Source organism: Lampetra fluviatilis, unplaced genomic scaffold, assembly GCF_964198595.1.
Source record: "Lampetra fluviatilis unplaced genomic scaffold, kcLamFluv1.1 SCAFFOLD_1181, whole genome shotgun sequence".
Lineage (NCBI taxonomy): Eukaryota > Metazoa > Chordata > Hyperoartia > Petromyzontiformes > Petromyzontidae > Lampetra > Lampetra fluviatilis.
The window spans coordinates 1-15,000 of NW_027620862.1; the positions used below are offsets into that span (position 1 = coordinate 1).

Here is a 15,000-nt window from a genome sequence, read left to right on the forward strand (position 1 = left end):
TGGGTGGGTAGCTGAGTGAGTGGGTGGGTGAGTGAGTGAATAAGTGAGTGTGTGGGTGAGCGAGTGGGTGTGTAGGCGGGTGAGCGAGTGCGTGGCATCACCGCTCCCTCACCTTGCAGCTCCCCAACCCCTGCCCCTGCTGCTGCTGCTGCCCCTGCTGCTGCAGCTGTTGCAGCAGCAGCAGTGAGTGGGTGGGTGAGTAGGTGAGCGAGCGAGCGAGTGGGTGAGCGAGTGGGTAGGCGAGTGAGTGGGTGGATGGGTGAGTGAGTGAATAAGCGAGTGGGTGGGTGAGTGAGTGGGTGGGTGGGTGGGTGAGCGAGTGGGGCGAGTGGGGTGGGTAGGTGGGTGGGAGGGTGGGGCGAGCGAGCGGGTAGGCGAGCGAGTGGGTGGGTAGCTGAGTGAGTGGGTGGATGGGTGAGTGAATAAGTGAGTGTGTGGGTGAGCGAGTGGGTGGGTGAGCGAGTGGGTGGGTAGGTGAGCGAGCAAGCGAGTGGGTAGGTGAGCGAGTGGTGTGGATGGGTGAGGTGAGTGAATAAGCGAGTGGGTAGGTGAGCGAGTGGGTGGGTGAGCGAGTGGGTGGGTAGGTGGGTGATGTGAATAAGCGATGTGGGTGGGTGAGCGAGTGGGTGGGTGAGCGAGTGGGTAGGTGAGCGAGTGGGTGGGTGAGCGAGTGGGTGGGTAGGTGGGTGAGTGAATAAGCGAGTGGGTGGGTGAGCGAGTGGGTGGGTGAGCGAGTGGGTGGGTAGGCGAGTGGGGTGGGTGAGCGAGTGGGTGGTGTGAGCGAGTGGGTGGGTAGGTGAGCGAGTGGGTGGGTGGGTGAGTGAATAAGCGAGTGGGTGGTGTGAGCGAGTGGGTGGGTGAGCGAGTGGGTGGGTGAGCGAGTGGGTGGGGTGAGCGAGTGGGTGGCGTGAGCGAGTGGGGTGGGTAGGTGAGCGAGTGGGTGGGTGGGTGAGTGAATAAGCGAGTTGGGTGGTGTGAGCGAGTGGGTGGGGTGAGCGAGTGGGTGGGTGAGCGAGTGGGTGGGTGAGGCGAGTGGGTGGGTAGGTGAGCGAGTGGGTGGGTGGGTGAGTGAATAAGCGAGTGGGTGGGTGAGCGAGTGGGTGGGTGAGCGAGTGGGTGGGTGAGCGAGTGGGTGGTGTGAGCGAGTGGGTGGGTGGGTGAGTGAATAAGCGAGCGAGTGGGTGGGTGGGTGAGCGAGTGGGTGGGTGGGTGAGTGAATAAGCGAGTGGGTGGGTGAGCGAGTGGGTGGGTGGGTGAGTGAGTGAATAAGCGAGTGGGTGGGTGGGTGAGTGAATAAGCGAGTGGGTGGTGTGAGCGAGTGGGTGGGTAGGTGAGCGAGTGGGTGGGTGGGTGAGTGAATAAGCGAGTGGGTGGGTGAGCGAGTGGGTGGGTGAGCGAGTGGGTGGGTGAGCGAGTGGGTGGGTGGGTGAGTGAATAAGCGAGTGGTGGGTGAGCGAGTGGGTGGGTAGGGTGAGCGAGTGGGTGGGTGGGTGAGTGAATAAGCGAGTGGGTGGGTGAGCGAGTGGGTGGATGGGTGAGTGAGTGAATAAGCGAGTGGGTGGGTGAGCGAGTGGGTGGATGGGTGAGTGAGTGAATAAGCGAGTGGGTGGGTGAGCGAGTGGGTGGGTGAGTGAATAAGCGAGTGGGTGGGTGAGCGAGTGGGTGGGTAGGTGAGCGAGTGGGTGGGTGGGTGAGTGAATAAGCGAGTGGGTGGGTGAGCGAGTGGGTGGGTGAGCGAGTGGGTGGGTGAGTGAATAAGCGAGTGGGTGGGTGAGCGAGTGGGTGGGTAGGTGAGCGAGTGGGTGGGTGGGTGAGTGAGTGAATAAGTGAGTGGGTGGGTGAGCGAGTGGGTGGGTGAGTGAATAAGCGAGTGGGTGGGCGAGCGAGTGGGTGGGGTGAGCGAGTGGGTGGGTGAGTGAATAAGCGAGTGGGTGGGTGAGCGAGTGGGTGGGTAGGTGAGCGAGTGGGTGGGTGGGTGAGTGAGTGAATAAGTGAGTGGGTGGGTGAGCGAGTGGGTGGGTGAGCGAGTGGGTGGGTGGGTGAGTGAATAAGCGAGTGGGTGGGTGAGCGAGTGGGTGGGTAGGTGAGCGAGTGGGTGGGTGGGTGAGTGAATAAGCGAGTGGGTGGGTGAGCGAGTGGGTGGGTGAGCGAGTGGGTGGGTGAGCGAGTGGGTGGGTAGGCGAGTGGGTGGGTGGGTGAATAAGTGAGTGGGTAGGTGAGCGAGTGGGTGGGTGGGTGAGTGAATAAGCGAGTGTGTGGGTGAGCGAGTGGGTGGGTGAGCGAGTGGGTGGGTGGGTGAATAAGTGAGTGGGTGGGTGAGCGAGTGGGTGGGTAGGTGAGCGAGTGGGTGGGTGAGTGGGTGGGTGAGTGAATAAGCGAGTGTGTGGTGTGAGCGACGGAGCGATTGGGTGCGTAGGCGGGTGAGCGAGTGCGTGCATCACCGCTCCCTCACCTTGCAGCTCCCCAACCCCTGCTGCTGCTGCTGCCCCTGCTGCTGCTGCCCCTGCAGCTGCTGCAGCAGGGCTTGCAGGGCGCTAGCGAGGCGCGACAGGGGCAGGACCCTCACCGCCGCTACGCAGGCCGGAGCCACGGCCGTGGGCAGGACGGCGTCGGCGCCATCGCGACGCTCCAGACACAACGCCTGGCGACACAACGCCACCAACAGGGAGCCCGCGGCGGTGGTGGTGGCGGCGGTGGTGGTGGCGGTGGTGGCGGTGGTGCTGGCGGTGGTGGCGAGGAGCAGGGTGAGTGTGCGGCCTAGTAAACGTCGTCCCTTGCGGACCGACGAGAGAAGTGATACCAGCTCCTCCCACGGTCTGCGGGGAGAGGGGGGGGGAGAGACGGGGGGGGGGGGGGGGGAGACCAGGGGGGAGGGAGATGGGGGGGGGGGAGACGGGGGGGAGACCAGGAGGGAGATGGGGGGGGGGGAGGGAGATGGGGGGGGGGGGAAATGGGGGAGGGGAGGGAGATGGGGGGGGGGGTGAGAGGGAGGGAGTTGGGGGGGGAGACGGGGGGGGGGGAGGGAGGGAGATGGGGGGGGGGTGAGAGGGAGGGAGACGGGGTGGGGGGGAGGGAGGGAGATGGGGGGGGGGGAGATGGGGGAGGGAGATGGGGGGGGGGTGAGAGGGAGGGAGACGGGGTGGGGGGGGAGGAGATGGGGGGGGGGGGGGTGAGAGGGAGGGAGACCAGGGGAGAGGGGGGGGGGAGGAGGGGGGGGAGAGGGAGGGAGATGAGGGAGAGGGGGGAGACCAGGAGGGAGGGAGATAGGGGGGGGGGGGCAGATGGTTACAGAGCAGCCATGATGACATTACCGTTGGTGGTGGCGATGTTGATGGTGGTGATGGTGGCGATGTTCGTGGTGGCGGTGTTGGTGGTGGCGATGTTGGTGGTGGTGATGGTGGTGGTGGCGATGTTCGTGGTGGTGGTGTTGGTGGTGGCGATGTTGGTGGTGGCGATGTTGGCGATGTTCGTGGTGGTGGTGTTGGTGGTGGCGATGTTGGTGGTGGCGATGTTCGTGGTGGTGGTGTTGGTGGTGGCGATGTTGGTGGTGGCGATGGTGATGTTGGTGGTGACGTTAGTGGCGATGGTGGTGATGTTGACGATGGTGACGATGTTGACGATGGTGATGTTGTTGATGACGACGTTGTTGTTGGTGGTGACGATGTTGGTGATGTTGATGTTGACGGTGGCGATGACGACGGTGGTGACGATGTTGACTGTGGTGACGATGTTGTTGTTGATGTTGTTGACGATGTTGTTGATGTTGTTGTTGTTGACGATGGTGGTGACGTCACCTCTCGTCCGTCGCCGCCATGTGGACCTGCAGGAGCTCCATCAGCGCCTGCAGCTTGGCCTGCCGCGTCTCCATGGCGACGGTGCGGTCGTCACGGTTACCGTCGCCAGGGCCACCGTCGCCACGGCAACCGCCGGCCAGCTTCGCAATCACGCGGTCCACGTCCTCGATGGAGAGGAGCAGCGAGTAGGCCTACAGCAACAATAACAGCAACGACAACAACAACAAACAACGTCAACAACGTCAACATCAACAACGTCAACAACAACGCCTACAGCAACATCAACAACAACGTCAACAACAACAAACAACGTCAACAACGTCAACAACAACAACGTCAACAACAACATCAACAACAACGTCATCAACAACGTCATCAACAACGTCAACATCAACAACGTCAACATCAACAACGCCTACAGCAACATCAACAACAACGTCAACAACAACAACAACGTCAACATCAACAACAGCAACAGCAACGTCAACAACAGCAACGTCAACAGCAACGCCAACAACAACAACGCCAACAACAACGTCAACAACAACGTCAACGTCAACAACGTCAACATCAACAACAGCAACAACAACGTCAACAACAGCAACGTCAACAACAACAGCAACGTCAACAACAACAGCAACGTCAACAGCAACGCCAACAACAACAACGCCAACAACAACGTCAACAACAACGTCAACAACAACGTCAACAACAACGTCAACAACAGCAGCAACGTCAACAGCAACAACGCCAACAACAACGCCAACAACAACGTCAACAACAACAGCAAAGTCAACAGCAACGCCAACAACAACAATGCCAACAACAACGCCAACAACGTCAACAACAACGTCAACAACAACAACGCCATCAACAACACTGTCAACAACAACAACGCCGCCATCACCGCCACCACCATCACCATCGCCACACACTTTTCATCGTGATGGTGGTGATGGTGACGATGGTGGTGATGGTGATGTCGATGGTGACGATGGTGACGTCGATGGCGGTGATGGTGACGATGGTGGCGATGGTGGCGATGGTGGCGATGGTGATGTCGATGGCGGTGATGATGGCGTCGATGGTGACGATGACGATGACGATGGTGGTGATGATGGCGGCGATGTCGGTGATTTTGATGTCTATGGTGGTGACGATGATGGTGTCGATGGTGGTGATGATGTCGATGGTGGTGATGATGGCGATGATGGTGGTGATGATGGCGGCGATGGTGTTGTCGATAGCGGTGATGGTGATGATGGTGTCGATGGTGATGTCGGTGATGGTGACGATGTTGATGTCGATGGTGATGGTGACGATGTTGATGTCGATGGCGGTGGTGACGATGTTGATGTCGATGGCGGTGGTGACGATGTTGATGTCGATGGCGGTGATAGTGTCGATGGTGACGATGGCGATGGTGACGATGACGATGATGGTGATGTCGATGGTGACGATGACGATGGTGTCGATGGTGACGTCGATGACGATGACGGTGATGGTGACGATGGTGATGATGACGATGGCGGTGTCGATGGTGACGATGGCGGACGTCAGCGTACGTTCTCTATCGTGTGCAGCACGTGCCTCCTCTTGTCTCTCCCCTGCTTCTCCTTGAGATCCTGAACAACAACATCATCAACATCATCATCATCATCAACAACATCATCAACAACATCATCAACAACATCATCAACAACATCATCAACAACATCATCATCATCAACAACATCATCAACAACATCATCAACAACATCATCAACAACATCATCAACAACATCATCAACATCATCATCAACATCAACAACAACAACACTATCAATATCACCACCACCATCACCACCACATCACCACATCACCACATCACCACATCACCACATCACCACATCACCACATCACCCACTGCCACCACCGCCACCACCATCACCACCACCACCACCGCCCACCTCATCATCGCTGGGTCGCGTTGCCGTGGCGACTGCGTCGATCATGCGCCGAGGGTTGTTCACGCTGGAGACGGTCAACTTGCCCAGAGAGCCCTCAAACTGCACTGTGGTGACACACACACAGAGACACAGTGAGACACACAGTGAGACACACAGAGACACACAGAGACACAGTGAGACACACAGTGAGACACACAGTGAGACACAGTGAGACACACAGTGAGACACACAGTGAGACACACAGTGAGACACACAGAGACACACAGTGAGACACACAGAGACACAGTGAGACACACAGAGAGACACACAGTGAGACACACAGTGAGACACACAGTGAGACACACAGTGAGACACACAGTGAGACACACAGTGAGACACACAGTGAGACACACAGTGAGACACACAGTGAGACACAGAGACACACAGAGCCCTCAAACTGCACTGTGGTGACACACACACAGAGACACAGTGAGACACACAGTGAGACACACAGTGAGACACAGAGACACACAGAGCCCTCAAACTGCACTGTGGTGACACACACACAGAGACACACAGTGAGACACACAGTGAGACACACAGTGAGACACACAGTGAGACACACAGTGAGACACACAGTGAGACACACAGTGAGACACACAGTGAGACACACAGTGAGACACACAGTGAGACACACAGTGAGACACACAGTGAGACACACAGTGAGACACACAGTGAGACACACAGTGAGACACACAGTGAGACACACAGTGAGACACACAGTGAGACACACAGTGAGACACACAGAGAGCCCTCAAACTGCACTGTGGTGACACACACACAGAGACACAGTGAGACACAGTGAGACACACAGTGAGACACACAGTGAGACACACAGTGAGACACACAGTGAGACACACAGTGAGACACACAGTGAGACACACAGAGAGACACAGTGAGACACACAGTGAGACACACAGTGAGACACACAGTGAGACACACAGTGAGACACACAGTGAGACACACAGTGAGACACACAGTGAGACACACAGTGAGACACAGTGAGACACACAGTGAGACACACAGTGAGACACAGAGAGACACACAGTGACACACACAGTGACACACACAGTGAGACACACAGAGACACACAGTGAGACACACAGAGAGACACAGTGAGACACACAGTGAGACACACAGTGAGACACACAGTGAGACACACAGTGAGACACACAGTGAGACACACAGTGAGACACACAGAGACACACAGAGAGCCCTCAAACTGTACTGTGGTGACACACACACAGACACAGTGAGACACACAGTGAGACACACAGTGAGACACACACAGAGACACACAGTGAGACACACAGAGACACACAGAGACACAGTGAGACACACAGTGAGACACACAGTGAGACACAGTGAGACACACAGTGAGACACACAGTGAGACACACAGTGAGACACACAGTGAGACACACACAGAGACACACAGTGAGACACACAGTGAGACACACAGTGAGACACACAGAGAGACACAGTGAGACACACAGTGAGACACACAGTGAGACACACAGTGAGACACACAGTGAGACACACAGTGAGACACACAGTGAGACACACAGTGAGACACACAGAGACACACAGAGAGCCCTCAAACTGTACTGTGGTGACACACACACAGACACAGTGAGACACACAGTGAGACACACAGTGAGACACACACAGAGACACACAGTGAGACACACAGAGACACACAGAGACACAGTGAGACACACAGTGAGACACACAGTGAGACACAGTGAGACACAGTGAGACACACAGTGAGACACACAGTGAGACACACACAGAGACACACAGTGAGACACACAGAGACACACAGAGACACAGTGAGACACACAGAGACACAGTGAGACACAGTGAGACACACAGAAACACAGAGACACACAGAGACACACAGAGAGCCCTCAAACTGCACTGTGGTGACACACACACAGACACACAGAGACACACACAGACACACAGAGAGCCCTCAAACTGTACTGTGGTGACACACACACAGACACACAGTGAGACACACAGTGAGACACACAGTGAGACAGTGACACAGAGACACACAGTGAGACACACAGTGACACAGAGAGACAGAGTGAGACACACAGTGAGACAGTGAGACACACAGTGAGACAGTGACACAGAGACAGAGAGTGAGACACACAGTGACACAGAGAGTGACACAGAGAGTGAGACAGAGAGTGAGACAGTGACACAGACACGGTGAGACACACAGTGACAGAGAGACACAGTGAGACACACTACGAGACCTCTTTTACCAGTGGCAAAATATAGTAATAGGTTTTTACCCTTTCAACTGGTACAAAACTGACACCTTTATTCAAGGCATCATGTTTGCAATAACCACAACACAAGCAGTCAAACAAGCAAACGAAAAGAAGCAACTCTGATGATGATGATAATGATATGCACTGTCCTTGAAGTTGATTGGTCCACACCCGAGACGGCTTTCTTTAGAGCCTAGTAGGACTTCAAGGACAGTGCATATTATTATTATCATTATCAGACTAGTAGGACTAGGCTGATAATGATGATAATGATATGCACTGTCCTTGAAGTCCTACTAGGCTCTAAAGAAAGCCGTCTCGGGTGTGGACCAATCAACTTCAAGGACAGTGCATATCATTATCATCATTATCAGCCTAGTCCTACTAGGCTCTAAAGAAAGCCGTCTCGGGTGTGGACCAATCAACTTCAAGGACAGTGCATATCATTATCATCATTATCAGCCTAGTCCTACTAGGCTCTAAAGAAAGCCGTCTCGGGTGTGGACCAATCAACTTCAAGGACAGTGCATATCATTATCATCATCATCAGAGTTGCTTCTTTTTGTTTGCTTGTTTGACTGCTTGTGTTGTGGTTATTGCAAACATGATGCCTTGAATAAAGGTGTCAGTTTTGTACCAGTTGAAAGGGTAAAAACCTATTACTATATTTTGCCACTGGTAAAGGAGATGTCTCGTAGTGTAAATGCTTTACCCCGAGCTCTCAAAGACTCTGATGGTGCGTTGTCTTTGAGTTGTGCGCCTTTTGGCGTCATCTGGTCCAACACCAAGTGAGACTAGGCTCTAAGAAAAGCCGTCTCGGGTGTGGACCAATCAACTTCAAGGACAGTGCATACATTACCATCATCATCAGAGTTGTTTCTTTTTGTTTGCTTGTTTGACTGCTTGTGTCGTGGTCATTGCAAACATGATGCCTTGAATAAAGGTGTCAGTTTTGTACCAGTTTAAAAGGGTCAAAACCTACTACTACAGTGAGACACGGCGAGACACAGTGACACACACAGAGAGCCCTCAAACTGCACTGTGGTGACACAGACAGTGAGACACACAGACACAGAGAGACACAGTGAGACAGTGAGACACAGACACACAGACAGACAGACACACAGAGAGACACACAGTGAGACACAGACACACAGAGAGACACAGTGAGACACAGACACACAGAGAGACACAGTGAGACACAGACACACAGAGAGACACAGTGAGACACAGAGAGCCCTCAAACTGCACTGTGGTGACACACAGACACAGTGAGACACAGTGAGACACAGACACACTGAGACAGAGTGACACAGTGAGACACAGGGAGATACACAGTGAGACACACAGACAGTGAGACACAGACACACAGTGAGACACAGACACAGAGAGACGCAGTGAGACACAGATACACAGAGAGACACAGTGAGACAGACACAGTGAGACACAGACAGTGAGACAGACACAGTGAGACACAGACAGTGAGACAGACACAGTGAGACACAGACAGTGAGACAGACACAGTGAGACACAGACAGTGAGACAGACACAGTGAGACAGACACACAGAGAGACACAGAGAGCCCTCAAACTGCACTGTGGTGACACACAGACAGTGAGACACAGTGAGACACAGAGAGACACAGACACACTGAGACAGAGTGACACAGTGAGACACAGGGAGATACAGTGAGACACAGACACACAGTGAGACACAGTGAGACACAGAGAGACACAGACACACTGAGACAGAGTGACACAGTGAGACACAGGGAGATACACAGTGAGACACACAGACAGTGAGACACAGACACACAGTGAGACACAGAGACACAGAGAGACACAGAGAGACACAGTGAGACACAGACACACTGAGACAGAGTGACACAGTGAGACACAGGGAGATACACAGTGAGACACAGACAGTGAGACAGACACACAGTGAGACACAGAGACACAGAGAGACACAGTGAGACACAGTGAGACAGACACACTGAGACAGAGTGACACAGTGAGACACAGGGAGATACACAGTGAGACACACAGACAGTGAGACACAGACACACAGTGAGACACACACACACAGAGAGACACAGTGAGACACAGACACACTGAGACAGAGTGACACAGTGAGACACAGGGAGATACACAGTGAGACACACAGACAGTGAGACACAGACACACAGTGAGACACAGACAGTGAGACACAGTGAGACACAGACACACAGTCAGATAGTGAGACACACACACACACAGAGAGATACACAGACAGTGAGACAGTTGATGGTAGTGGTAGTAGGTGTGTGTGCACTACCAAGTGTGTAGGTGATGGGGCAGTTGTGGAGAGAGTAGAGAGTTTCCCATACCTGGGCAGTGTGCTCATGACCGGCTCCAGTTTATCAGCAGAGGTCTCACTCCGAATCAGTCGAGCGGCAATATCTTTTCATCGGTTGCGTAACGCTGTGTGGAAGCTACCTGGTCTGTCGCTCCGCACGAAGCTTCAGGTCTTCTCGGCCACGGTCATTCCCTCCCTTCTCTACGCTTGCAAAACGTGGTCCCCCGTAATGGAACATCTTCGCCGTGAGGAGCTCACAAATCCTTGAAAGATCTGGGCAAAGTCCCATCGGTGAGCTCCTCCGGCAGGCAAGGCTGCGTTGGCTGGGTCATGTAGCCCGCATGCCCAGCCACCGCATGCCTAAACAGCTTTTGTTCGGCCGGATCGAGGGGGCTAAACGGGCGCGGCACGGGCTAGAGAAGAGATGGAGTGATGTGGTACAGGAGGACGTGGGGCTGAGTGGACTTGCCGATGACTGGTACCAGCGGTGTCAAGATCGGCCTCAGTGGAGGAGGCTCGTGAAGGACGCTACTGGGCAGTTGGAGGCAGTCGCCCTCCAACAACAACGGAGGGCGGAGGAGCGACGCTCACAACAACGAGCGGAGCGCCGGGTGGCTAAAGCACAGCAAGTTGGCACAGTAGGGGGCACAGGTGGTGCATCAGCCAGTCATCTCGGTCATCTCGGTCAGTCGACCCGTGGCACCTGGGTCTGCCCCGTGACCTCCTGCCAGCGGGCGTTCGACACTTCACGTGGCCTCAAGGTGCACATGGCCTGGCACAAGCGTCGTGGTGACGTCACCGCCACTTAGTGGCGAATGGCGGTTGTTGTTGTTGTTGTGTGTGTGCACTACCAAGTGTGTAGGTGTGAGTGTAGGTGTGTGTGCACTACCAAGTGTGTAGGTGTGTGTGTGTAGGTGTGTGTGTGTGTGCACTACCAAGTGTGTAGGTGTGAGTGTAGGTGTGTGTGCACTACCAAGTGTGTAGGTGTGTGTGTGTAGGTGTGTGTGTAGGTGTGTGTGTAGGTGTGTGTGTGTAGGTGTGTGTGTGTGCACTACCAGGGGTGTAGGTGTGCTCCACCCGAGCCAGCTGTGTGTGTGTGTAGGTGTGTGTGTGTGCACTACCAGGTGTGTAGGTGTGTGTGTGTGTGTAGGTGTGTGTGTGTGCACTACCAGGGGTGTAGGTGTGCTCCACCCGAGCCAGCTGTGTGTGTGTGTGTGTAGGTGTGTGTGTGTGCACTACCAGGGGTGTAGGTGTGTGTGTGTAGGTGTGTGTGTAGGTGTGTAGGTGTGTGTGCAGGTGTGTGTGTGTGCACTACCAGGTGTGTAGGTGTGCTCCACCCGAGCCAGCTGTGGCGTGTTGAGCCTCAGCGGCTCGCGATGATCCCGCTCAGAGTCCACACTGCGAGCCCACAGACGACGCTCCAGCTTCTCAAAGTATGCCTACACACACACACAGATACACACACACACACAGATACACACACACACACAGATACACACACACACACAGAGATACACACACACACACAGAGATACACACACACACACAGAGATACACACACACACACACACAGAGATACACACACACACACACACAGAGATACACCCACACACACACACACAGAGATACACCCACACACACACACAGAGATACACCCACACACACACACAGAGATACACCCACACACACAGATACACACACACACAGATACACACAGATACACACACACAGATACACACGCACACACACAGATACACACGCACACACACAGATACACACACACACACACACAGACACACACACACACACACAGACAGATACACACACACACACACACACAGATACACACACACACAGATACACACACACACACACACACAGATACACACACACACACAGACAGATACACACACACACACAGACAGATACACACACACACACACACAGATACACACGCACACACAGATACACACACACACACACACAGACAGATACACACACACACACACACAGACAGATACACACACACACACACACAGACAGATACACACACACAGACAGATACACACACACACACACACAGACAGATACACACACACACACACAGACAGATACACACACACACACACACAGACAGATACACACACACACACACACAGACAGATACACACACACACACACAGATACACACACACACACACACAGACACGTGGAGATACACACACACACACACACAGACACGTGGAGATACACACACACACACACACACAGACACGTGGAGATACACACACACACACACACAGACACGTGGAGATACACACACACACACACACAGACACGTGGAGATACACACACACACACACACAGACACGTGGAGATACACACACACACACAGACACGTGGAGATACACACACACACACAGACACGTGGAGATACACACACACACAGACACACACACACACACAGACACACACACACATACACACACACAGATACACACACACAGACACGTGGAGATACACACAGATACACACACAGACACGTGGAGATACACACACACACACACAGACAGACACACACGTGGAGACACACACACACACACCACCACCCCGTGTCACCTTCACACACACACAGATACACACACACACACACACGTGGAGACACACACACAGACACACACACACACACACCACCACCCCGTGTCACCTTCACACACACACAGATACACACACACACACGTGGAGACACACACACAGACACACACACGCACAGATACACACACAGACACACACACACACGTGGAGATGCACACACACAGACACACGTGGAGATGCACACACACAGATACACACACAGACACGTGGAGATGCACACACACAGATACACACACAGACACGTGGAGATGCACACACACAGACACACAGATACACACACGTGGAGACACACACACACACACATACACACACACAAACACACAGACACACACATACATTCACACACACACGGAGAGACACACACATTCACACGGAGACACACATTCACACACCCACTGTGTGGTGGTGGTGTTGGCAGTGTGGTGGTGGTGGTGTTGGCAGTGTGGTGGTGGTAGTGTGGTGGTGTTGGCAGTGGTGGTGGTGGTAGTGGTGGCAGTGGTGGTGGTGGTAGTGGTGGCAGTGGCGGTGGTGGTGGCAGTGGTGGTGGTGGTGGCAGTGTGGTGGTGGTAGTGTGGTGGTGTTGGCAGTGGTGGTGGTGGTGGTGGCAGTGGTGGTGGTGGTAGTGTGGTGGTGGCAGTGGTGGTGGTGGCAGTGTGGTGATGGCAGTGGTGGCAGTGTGGTGGTGGTGGTGGCAGTGTCAGTGTGGTGGTGGTGGTAGTGTTAGTGTGGTGGTGGTGGTGGCAGTGTCAGTGTGGTGGTGGTGGTGGTGGTAGTGTCAGTGTGGTGGTGGTGGTGTCAGTGTGGTGGTGGTAGTGTCAGTGTGGTGGTGGCAGTGTCAGTGTGGTGGTGGTGGTAGTGTCAGTGTGGTGGTGGTGGTGGCAGTGTCAGTGTGGTGGTGGTGGTGGCAGTGTCAGTGTGGTGGTGGTGGTGTCAGTGTGGTGGTGGTGGTAGAGTCAGTGTGGTCGTGGTGGTGGTGGTAGTGTCAGTGTGGTCGTGGTGGTGGTGGCAGTGTCAGTGTGGTGGTGGTGGCGGCAGTGTCAGTGTGGTGGTAGTGGTGGTGGCAGTGTCAGTGTGGTGGTGGTGGTGGTGGCAGTGTCAGTGTGGTGGTGGTGGTGGTGGCAGTGTCAGTGTGGTGGTGGTGGTGGCAGTGTCAGTGTGGTGGTGGTGTCAGTGTGGTGGTAGTGTCAGTGTGGTGGTGGTGGTGGCAGTGTCAGTGTGGTGGTGGTGGCGGCAGTGTCAGTGTGGTGGTGGTGGTGTCAGTGTGGTGGTGGTGGTGGCAGTGTCAGTGTGGTGGTGGTGGTGTCAGTGTGGTGGTGGTGGTGTCAGTGTGGTGGTGGTGGTGGCAGTGTGGTGGTGGTGGTGGCAGTGTCAGTGTGGTGGTGGTGGTGGTGGCAGTGTCAGTGTGGTGGTGGTGGCGGCAGTGTCCGTGTGGTGGTGGTGGCAGTGTGGTGGTGGTGGTGTCAGTGTGGTGGTGGTGGTGGCAGTGTCCGTGTGGTGGTGGTGGCAGTGTCAGTGTGGTGGTGGTGGCAGTGTCAGTGTGGTGGTGGTGGCAGTGTGGTGGTGGTGGTGGCAGTGTGGTGGTGGTGGTGGCAGTGTGGTGGTGGTGTCAGTGTGGTGGTGGTGTCAGTGTGGTGGTGGTGTCAGTGTGGTGGTGGTGTCAGTGTGGTGGTGGTGTCAGTGTGGTGGTGGTGGCAGTGTGGTGGTGGTGGCAGTGTGGTGGTGGTGTTGGTGTCAGTGTGGTGGTGGTGGTGTCAGTGTGGTGGTGGTGGTGTCAGTGTGGTGGTGGTGTTGGTGTCAGTGTGGTGGTGGTGGTGTCAGTGTGGTGGTGGTTACAGTGTCAGTGTGGTGGTGGTGGTGGCAGTGTGGTGGTGGTGGTGGTGGTAGTGGCAGTGTGGTGGTGGTGGTGGCAGTGTCAGTGTGGTGGTGGTGGTGGTGGTGGCAGTGT

General features: G+C 54.9%; 1 protein-coding gene across 1 annotated transcript in view; it reads right to left on the reverse strand.

The window, feature by feature from the left end:
- Positions 1 to 2,394: 2,394 nt before the first annotated feature.
- Positions 2,395 to 15,000, reverse strand: part of LOC144954450 (protein PAT1 homolog 1-like) — a 22,117-nt gene continuing 9,511 nt past the window's right edge. The window contains exons 4-8 of the mRNA XM_078884952.1: positions 11,716 to 11,839; positions 5,744 to 5,847; positions 5,360 to 5,419; positions 3,795 to 3,985; positions 2,395 to 2,816 (exon numbers count right to left, since the gene is read on the reverse strand). Of these exons, the coding sequence (XP_078741078.1) occupies positions 2,438 to 2,816; positions 3,795 to 3,985; positions 5,360 to 5,419; positions 5,744 to 5,847; positions 11,716 to 11,839 (858 nt within the window). The 3' untranslated portion in view covers positions 2,395 to 2,437. The remainder of the gene's footprint in view (positions 2,817 to 3,794; positions 3,986 to 5,359; positions 5,420 to 5,743; positions 5,848 to 11,715; positions 11,840 to 15,000) is intronic.